General features: G+C 43.1%; 2 protein-coding genes across 2 annotated transcripts; both read right to left on the reverse strand.

Annotated features, from left to right (window-relative positions):
• Window positions 1-857: 857 nt before the first annotated feature.
• LOC122647449 lies at window positions 858-1,886 on the reverse strand. Its single transcript, XM_043840846.1, has 2 exons — window positions 1,621-1,886; window positions 858-1,419 (listed from the first exon to the last, which is right to left on the reverse strand). The coding sequence occupies exons 1-2, from the start codon at window positions 1,884-1,886 to the stop codon at window positions 858-860; spliced, it is 828 nt and encodes a 275-aa protein (XP_043696781.1).
• Window positions 1,887-4,668: 2,782 nt separating this feature from the next.
• LOC122647450 lies at window positions 4,669-5,214 on the reverse strand. The gene has a single exon (XM_043840847.1). The coding sequence runs from the start codon at window positions 5,212-5,214 to the stop codon at window positions 4,669-4,671; it is 546 nt and encodes a 181-aa protein (XP_043696782.1).
• Window positions 5,215-9,506: the final 4,292 nt, after the last annotated feature.

The raw sequence follows: 9,506 nt of genomic DNA on the forward strand, positions 1-9,506 counted from the left end.
GTTTTAAGACTAATGTTCCTCCTTAAGGTCTATTTGGTCTGAGGCTTAATGAGTCAAATCTCATTAAAAGACTTGTTTAGCCAATGGGTCCACCCAATGGCAACCTACAAACCAAGGAAAGACAAGGATGAGACCGACCTAATCCAAAAGGCTAAACTAGAGTGTCCGAGGTACGGGGTGTAGGTCCCATGCAAGTAAAACACACAAAGACCAAAGATAGCATGGGCGGACTAACGGGTGGATTCAGTCTTGGTGAGTCCGCTTGTGCGTCCGTTGCTGCTGTAAAAGCAGAAACATAAGGAATTTGATCGGGCTTTAGCCCACACCTCAAGGTCAACTAAAGTAAGGTATAGTATCATTTGAAAGGTTAGTGTCTTACCCCTCGGCCGTCACGATGTGTCCTTTGTGATCCTGGATAGCTTCCCGATCGCGATATTGAACTCATCGCCAAAGGAGGTAGCTAGCTGTCGAGACACGGGGAATGCCTTTTGGTACTCCTCACTTTGTGGACTCGTGCTAGGAGGATGATCGACGAAATCACCATCGACAAATCTTCCCCACTGTCAGTTAAGGAACCTCTCCTCCACAGGCAGGCCCGTGATATGGTCAATGATTTTGTGACTAGGTTTGACCACTAGTGAAAATAACTCACCAGCATACACAGCAGCAGAATCTACACGTCACACGAGAGAAAATCATTATTAAATAATAAATCCGGGCGTAGGTGTAACATCCTCCCCACCTTACAAAAATTTTGTCCCCGAAATTGTCGTACCTTGCAGGAATCCAAGGGAAGGGTACTTTGCTCGCATTTCCACCTCAGCTTCCCAGGAGGCTTCTTCTTCCTGGTGGTTGCATCACTTCACCTTCACATAATGAATGGGTCGGTTGCGGAGATTCACCACTTTACTGTCCAAAATCTTCTCAGGCTGTTCTTTATAGGACATATCTGTTGCCAGTTTTGGTGGTTCCTGAGCTAGAATATGACTGGGGTTATGCACATACTTCCGCAACATTGATACATGGAAGACGTCGTGCATATCATCTAAGGATGGTGGGAGTGCCAACCGATAAGCCACCGGTCCAACCTTTGCAAGAATCTCATAAGGCCCAATATATCTCGGGCTTAGCTTGCCCTTCTTGCTGAACTGCATCATGCCTTTAGTAGGCGACACCTTAAGAAATACTTTGTCACCAATGAGGAAGTCTAGATCTTTTCGCCTTTGATCTGCATATCCCTTCTGCCTAGATTGGGCGGCTTTAATTTGCTCGTGTATCAAATCTACCTTCTCACAGGTCGCTTGGATTAGTTCCAGCCCAAGAATGCGCCGCTCACCTACTTCATCCCAATACAAGGGAGTTCGGCACTTCTTCCCATACTGTGCTTCAAAGGGTGCCCTCCCGATAGTATCTTGGTAACTGTTGTTATAGGCAAACTCGATAAGCGAGATGTGCTCATCCCAGCTACCCTGCATATCAACGGCACAAGCTCGAAGCATGTCTTCTAAAGTCTGTATTGTTCTTTTTGACTGACCGTCAGTCTGTGGATGGAAGGCAGTGCTAAAGCTTAACAGGGTACCCATAGATCTCTGGAATCCGCCCCAAAATTTGGAAGTAAACCTGGGATCCCGATCTGAGATAATGCTAACTGGAACTCCATGTAGGCGAACCACGTTATCAATGTACAAGCGGGCCAGTCTATCCATAGAATAGGTGACTTTGATTGGGGTGAAATGAGCTGTCTTCGTCAACCTATCCACAATAATCCATATAGCATCGACGCCCCTAGACGCCCCTAGGTGGGTAATCCTGTGACGAAGTCCATAGTAACATGCTCCCATTTCCATTCCGGCATGGGCAATAACTGTAACAGGCCATGGGGTCATTGTCTATCTGCTTTCACTTGCTGACAGGTGAGACATCGGGCTACATATTCGGCTACATCCCTCTTCATTCCACTCCACCAGTAATGTCCTTTCAGGTCCTTGTACATTTTAGTACTACCTGGGTGAATCGAGTAGGGAGATTCATGTGCCTCTGCCAACACTTTCTTTTTTAGCTGATCGTCCTTGGGGACACATAGACGATCTTTAAACATGAGTACGCTGCTATCTGTCAATGTAAAGTCCAAATCACATTGCGTGTCACCCTAGATAGCTTTAATAATCTCCTTAAAATGTTCATCTGAAGGTTGAGCAGCTTTAATCTTTTCAACCAAGGTTGATTGCACCGACAAAGCTACTAAAGATAGGGTAACACCCTCTACCAATAGCTCCAAATCTATCCTTCTAGCTTCTTCTACAAGCTCCTTGCTGACAACTAGGGATGTGATAGATAAGGTCTGTGATTTTTTACTGAGAGCGTCTGCCACCACATTTGCTTTACCAAGGTGGTAATGAATGGTACAGTCATAGTCCTTCATGAGCTCCAACCAACGCTTCTGTCTCATGTTAAGTTCCTTCTGAGTAAAGAAATATTTGAGGCTCTTATGGTCGCTGTAAATCTCACTTTCTCTCCATACAGATAGTGTCTCTAGATCTTAAGAGCAAAGACCACAGCTGCCAACTCTAAATCATGAGTTGAATAATTTCTCTCATATTCCTTCAACTGATGAGAAACGTAAGCTATCACTTTATCACCTTGCATCAAAACACAGCCGAGTCCTATCTTCGACGCATCACAGTAGACTACCATTCTCCCAGTACCCTTTGGTATGGTAAGCACTGGAGCCAAAATCAACCGTTGCTTCAGGTCCTGGAAATTCTTTTCACATTCATCTGACCACTCGAATTTTACTCCCTTTTGGGTCAATCGAGTCATAGGAGCAGAGATTTTTGAAAAGTTTTTGATAAATCTCCTATGGTAACTGGCCAGACCAAGAAAACTATGAATGTTTGCTACATTCTTAGTTGTCTCCCAGTCAACTACCTACTGTACCTTGCCTGGGTCAACTTCAATACCCTTCGCAGAGGCCAAATGGCCTAGAAAAGCCACTTGTTGTATCCAGAATTCGCACTTGCTAAATTTAGCATATAACTACTTTTTTCTCAAGCGTTGAAGCACAAATTGAAGATGGTCAGCATGTTCCTCTTCACTCTTGGAATAGACCAGAATATCATCAATAAATACAATAACGTATTTATCCAACACATCATGAAACACCCTGTTCATCAACTCCATAAAAGCTGTCGGGGCATTGGTTAGCCCAAAAGACATAACCAAGAATTCATAATGACCATATCGCGATCTAAACGCGGTCTTACTGATGTCACTACCTTTGATCTTTAGCTGGTTATACCCTGAGCGAAGATCGATTTTAAAGAATACCCTGGCACGTTGCAACTGGTCGAACAAATCATCGATCCTAGGCAATGGGTACCAATTTTTTATTGTAAGCTTGTTAAGTTCATGGTAGTCAATGCACAGACGCATACTACCATCTTTCTTCTTTACAAACAATACAGGTGCACCCCACGGGGAAACACTTGGTCTGATGAATCCCTTCTTTAACAGATCATTTAGCTGTTCCTAAAGTTCCTTCAGTTCTGATGGGGCCATTCTGTACGATGCCTTTGATATTGGAGCAGCTCCGGGTATCAGATCAATCATAAATTCCATCTCTCGATCCGGTGGTAACCGTGTGAGGTCTTCTGGAAAGACATCAGGGAAATCTCTTACCACGTTTATCTCTTCCATCGGTGTAACCTTAGCTTCAGTGTCCACTACCAAGGCTAAGTAACATTGGCAACCTTGTGCTAAGAGCTTCTGGACCTGGAGAGCCGATATGATTTTTTTTTTTGGATGAATAAGAGCCAATATGATTGGGTTCTTGGGCTTCTTACTTTTGTTACCCTTGAATATGAACTCATTATCCTCTCCTATCCAGAAGAGTATCTTCCTTTCTGCACAAATCAGACTAGCTCCGTGTGTGGATAACCAATCCATTTCCAGAATTACATCAAAATCTTTCATGTCTAGGATGATCAAACTGGCCTTGAGCCCATCGTCGCTTACTTGAATAGGGCAAGAGAGAAAGGATCGGTCAAGCTCAACTTTGCTTTCAGTCGGTGTACTAACCGTCAACTTTTACTCCAGTATAACCGATTCAATAGGTAACTTCTCGACAAAGGAGGGGGATACAAAGGAGTGTGACACCCACAAATCAAATAACACATAAGCAGGTAAGGAGCACACAGAAATTATGCCTGATAAACACTGAATAGACAAATATGATAAACTCAACTAAATAGATTTGACTAAAGTGATTGAGTGTAGTACCTGTGATAACACCAGGGTCAGATTGGGTTCCTCATGAGTAACAGAATAGACTAGCCCCTGAGTCTTGCTCACTGGAGAGGGAGAAAGTGGGTGAACAGCAGTCCTTGCCAGGGGTGGTTTAGAAGTCACAACCGGCCATGAACCCGATTATCGCGATTGTGGACAATCCTTGGCCATATGACCAGACTCCTTGCAGTTGTAGCAGATAAGAGTCTGAGCCCCATAATGAGAAGCAGGTATAGATTTAGGCACTTGAGCCAAATCAGGTCTACGAAATTGAATCGGGGCTACATTGGTATAAGACCCTCTTCTTTGGAACTTGCTAGGTCCCCTAGAATCATGAGATGGCATCAGCCTCCTGCCTGCCTGGATAGCCCGATAATTCGCCCTCTACTGATCTTCTATCAGCTTAGCAGCTTCCACCACCTCTGCATAGGTGGGGTACTTGTGCAACACCACTGTAGTACTCAGACTAGGTCTAAGTCCTCTCTCAAACCTTCTTGCCTTCACGTCCTCAGTTTTCAAATGGATCGGAGCAAAATTGAAATACTCCTCAAAGAGTTGTTGGTATTCAAGGACTAATTTGGATCCTTGACTGAGGTTCATGAATTCAATTTTCTTCTTTTCCTGGAAGTTTCTTGGAAAGTAGTTCTCGAGAAAAGCTTCCTTAAATTGAGCCCAAGTAGCATTGGGATATTTTGCACAGAAATGATCCTTCGAGGAACGCCACCATACATCAGCGTCACCTCGGAGTTGGAAAGTAGCACATCGGATATTCTCGAGATGATTGCATGACAGTACTTCAAAGATTCTCTCGAGATCCCATAGCCAAGTAGCTGGGAACATCGAGTCATGGATCAGCTTGTAAAAAGTGGGAGGATGATGCTTTTGAAATCTCTCGGAGAGTTTGGAGGCATCTACCCATTCCGGTACCATATTTCTGACAGGTAGGGTAGCCGGAGGAGGGGGAGGTGGATCTTGGTTTACTTGTGCTGCAGGACTTTATTAGCAGCCGGCCCAAGAGGAGGAATGATGGGAGTGACATTAGCTGGGGGATTTGGGACTCCATGTACCTGAGGTGGTACTCTTGGTCCTTCCCTACCAGCATTTTGAAGCTGGGCAGTCACATCACGCAAGCACGCTGCTCATTTTAGGAATTTCATTGTTCTCTCCGCATATCACGAAGAATATTCCCCAAGAGCGCTGTGACATCGGCATTAATGCTCACCGGAGGAGGTACAGGCAAACCTTCCTCCGAAACATCATCGGCGTCATCCCTAGGAGGGGAACGATTTTGGTTATGAGTATTGACCATGTTTTAGCACCTGATTACATTAGATGCCTCACATATTAGCACAAGAAAGAGAGGAATAAGCATAATATAGAGAAAGAGCACATAATTTGCACAAGAAAATGTGTGTCCCAACACACGGAGGCAACAATAATCCTACGAAGGAGGCTGAGCCCAAAAATATGGGCCAATGGCCCTTTAGAACATGAGTGGATCCACAAGCGGATCAACAACTCTGAGTTCGGTCGTGAGTCCGTTCAAAAATTTAATCGGACGGACTATGGGCAGATGCGGAACTTGAGTCCGCTCCTTCGTCCGTTCTCAGGGTGGTCACAGGCCGAGAGGAAAGGGGTCAAACGGATTAACGGATGGATCCTCGTATTGTGGTCCCGTTTGTTTGTCCGCTCAGTACAAAAGACTAAAGGTTAGAGTCTACAGGCTCAGCGGTTCCACGAGAGGATTCACGATTAGTGAGTCCGTTCGTGCGTCCGCTCAACAGATTTTAACAAAACAGAAACCGCTCAGTTTAGTTTCATGTTTTGGGGTGGTTAGTTAGGAGCGGGAGAACAGAGCAAGTGTGCCCAAGCTTCGTCTGCTCGAGTTTCATTGCCTCAAAGGCTGTGGATTTGGCTTCTTTAACCTCAATCCCCCTCTTCCTTACTTTAAGGTAAATGATTCTCTTCCTCCTTGGGTTCTTAAACTTGTTTTAGTTTTTCTCTTAGGGTTTTTGTTCATGTTTTCTTCCCTTTCCCTTCACATTGTGTTGCATTGTTTGAAGATATATGCAGACATCATTTTCTAGTTCCCTTTGCCCTTAATCTACTTGTGAACATGAGTGTAACCATGTACACCACCATCGAATTGGGCTAGGGTTAGCCAAACTCTTGCCAAAACCGGATTCTCCCATTTGTTTTGATGGTTTGGTTTTAAGGCATAGGGTTTAACACCTATTCTCCCCACCTTATATGGGTTTATTGTAATAATTTGATCTTTCCTTTGCTTTCTTTCTTTTTTTTTTTTTGAGTCTTGCTATTGTCCCAATAGAAAATGAGAAAATTTTCCTATTTTGTCTTTTAAGAAGGAGTTATCTAAATTCTTGGATGCATTTGTATACATTATCTTTAAGTCCCCCTATTTCATTAGCATTGGCGTGGTCTCTTACTCACATTTGTTCTTTGTTTATTTTATGTGTAAATTATTTAGGTGAGAAGGAATGGCTCCCAAGACAAGGAGTAATAGGGCTCCTGCAGTTGCCGCAGCACCAGCACCGGTTCCGGCCCTGGTACCATTCGATGCCAACCTAGTCATGTCCGCAGAGGCTGAAGTCTTATACGCCCAAACACTGCAAGAACGACAAATTGAGATAAGAAGGGATGCCATTGTCGAAGAGTTAGCGGCCTTTAAGGTAGGGCCAAGGTTTGAGTATCTAGAGTGGTCCAACATGTTGGTTCTACCCTGACACTACTACTCCAAGCTAATTGGGCATTTCTATGCCAACATGACTGTGGTGCAAGAAAACATGGAAATGCTCAGGATCAATTCCTTTGTGAAGGGGGTCCACATCACCTTCAATGAGGTAGAGCTGGGGGTAATTCTAGGAATCAGTTCCATGGGTGCTCGAGTGTATCATCCGTCTGCCAGAGATCCCTTGTCCTGCATGTTTTTGGTAGAGTATGAACACCTGTATAAGACCATGACCAATGACAGGCATGACAGTCGGGTGAATCTCACCAAGTTTGGCTATTCTCAAAGGATTTTGACTATGATAGTCAAATCAAACCTGGTGCTAGTGAAAGGACACAACACCGAGCCTTCTCTCATATCTACCACCTTGGGGTATTGTCTTTACCGAGGACAGCAGTTAAGTCTCCCTTTTGTCATCATCAAGCACATGGAGCAAGTACTCTTCAAATCTAAGATTGAGAAAACCCTTCCTTACGGGAGGCTTCTAATCCGCATCTTCCAGTACTTTCAGGTCAACCTGAGTGATGAGCCACCATACGAAAGTTTTAAAGAACCATTTGGGAAGAACTCCCTGACTCGCATGAGGATTATAGTCACCACTAATAGCGATGGGGAGCCAGTGGTTCCAATAGGTGGTGGGGGTGCAGGTGCAGAGGCCAGTGAGGATGATGAGGAAGAGGGACCAATCCAGTATGCTATTGTTGCCTCCAATTCTGGAACCTCAGAGATGGTTGCAATTCTGAGTACCCTAAATTAGATGAACCTTAACATGACCCGGCTCAATTCAGACATGTTAGAGGGTTTTGCAGGTGTCCATGGATAATTTACTTCGTACAACCATTGCTTGGAGAGGATGGAGAAGGACATCCACAACATCAATGCATACCTCCACTATGAAGGTGGTGATGACGAGGAGGAGGACAATGATGGTGGAATGGGGGATTAGACCCCAATTTCGATGGAGTGTCTGTGGCTTTTTATAAGTTCAGTTCTTTTATGGTCTGTGGAAAGTCTGTGAACAATATTTTTATTTTGTTGTTTACTTACTCTTCTCTTTTATTTTAGCTTTTCTCTCCCCCTTTTTTTTATTGATAATGTAAATAAGGTTCTACTAGCTGGAATTTTGGAACTTTGTCTTTTTGGGTCTTTATGTGGTTGTGCTCGCCTTTTCAGAAGGTTGAGCAACAAACAGCTGGCAGTGTTCAGGACTTACCCATTATATATATATATATATATGTATATACTTTATGTGGTTGTGCTCGCCTTTTCAGAAGGTTGAGCAACAAATAGCTGGCAGTGTTCAGGACTTACCCATTATATATATATATATATGACTCTTAACTCTCATGTTGACCTTGTTATGTGCTATGTTTTCGTGTTGCTCCCTAACTTGTCCTCTTCCTATGTTCTGCACACATTCCAATTATGCTTGTTAAAAGCTTTTAATTAGACCCTATTGTGTAAAATAAATCAAGAGCCTTTGGTGAACCATGTAAATTCACCTAGAGGGGGGTGGTGAATAGGTGAAGTTAGTGAAAATAGTGCAGAAATAAAATAATTAATAAAACTAAGCAAGTAAATTGCAAAAGTAACACAATCATTTATAGTGGTTCGGCCAATTATGCCTACGTCTACTCCTCTCATCTTAGAGAGAATTCCACTAATAAGAATCTTGAGAATGAGCAAGAGAACTCATACAACTGTTGATTAGGAGCAAGATGATTCACACCACCAACTACTCTTGATTAACGAGCAAGAGGATTCAACACAATTAACTACTCTTGATTTCGAGCAAGAGGACTCACAACATATAATAATGAGAAATTTACTAAGTAAGGATTACCTCAACCTTAGTGAATGTGTAGCTAACTTCCACTTTGGAGCTTTAATGCTAAGTGAATATAATTAGCTAGAGAGGGAAGTGAACTTGAATGGCTTGATGAATGAATGCTTCAACACTTTGAATGTTCAAGTTCGAATGTCTTTGCGATGCTTTTGATTAGCCTTAATTGATTGTAATTAGTCCAAATGAGCTTACCTATTTATAGGCAAAGGTGCTCAAAGCATCTAAGGTTCATTACCATTTTTGGACATAATTCTATCCTAATCCGGTATGTCGTTTCCCAATTCAGTATACCGGATCATGGAATCTATCCGTTGACCAACGGTTAAATCCCAACAGTCTTATTGCAATTCGGTGTATTGGATTGGGATTCGACATGCCGAATTGGGATTCGGTATGCCGGATCAGCTGATTTTGCTGAAAATGGCTAAGTCCAAGTTTAGACAAGTATGGGGCCATTTGCTTGGTTAAAGTCTTTGTAAAAACACTTCCTAGGGTCACTCTACATGTATGCATGTGTGAGTGTGTGCATTACATATGGATTTAAAATTTAATTACATCTTGATACAAAAAAACACTTAATCACATGCTTTAAAACTCTTGTATCTCAAAGAGATGCTTGAACATGGT

This window comes from Telopea speciosissima, unplaced genomic scaffold (assembly GCF_018873765.1).
Source record: "Telopea speciosissima isolate NSW1024214 ecotype Mountain lineage unplaced genomic scaffold, Tspe_v1 Tspe_v1.0051, whole genome shotgun sequence".
Lineage (NCBI taxonomy): Eukaryota > Viridiplantae > Streptophyta > Magnoliopsida > Proteales > Proteaceae > Telopea > Telopea speciosissima.

Bases quoted from the DNA above. Each gene is read 5' to 3' on its own strand.
- LOC122647449 (XM_043840846.1), bottom strand. From the start codon at position 1,886: ATGACCCCATGGCCTGTTACAGTTATTGCCCATGCCGGAATGGAAATG. The intron at 1,420-1,620 runs GTTTACTTCCAA...CTATAACAACAG, and splicing joins ATCTCAGATCGGGATCCCAG to TTACCAAGATACTATCGGGA.
- LOC122647450 (XM_043840847.1), bottom strand. From the start codon at position 5,214: ATGGTACCGGAATGGGTAGATGCCTCCAAACTCTCCGAGAGATTTCAA.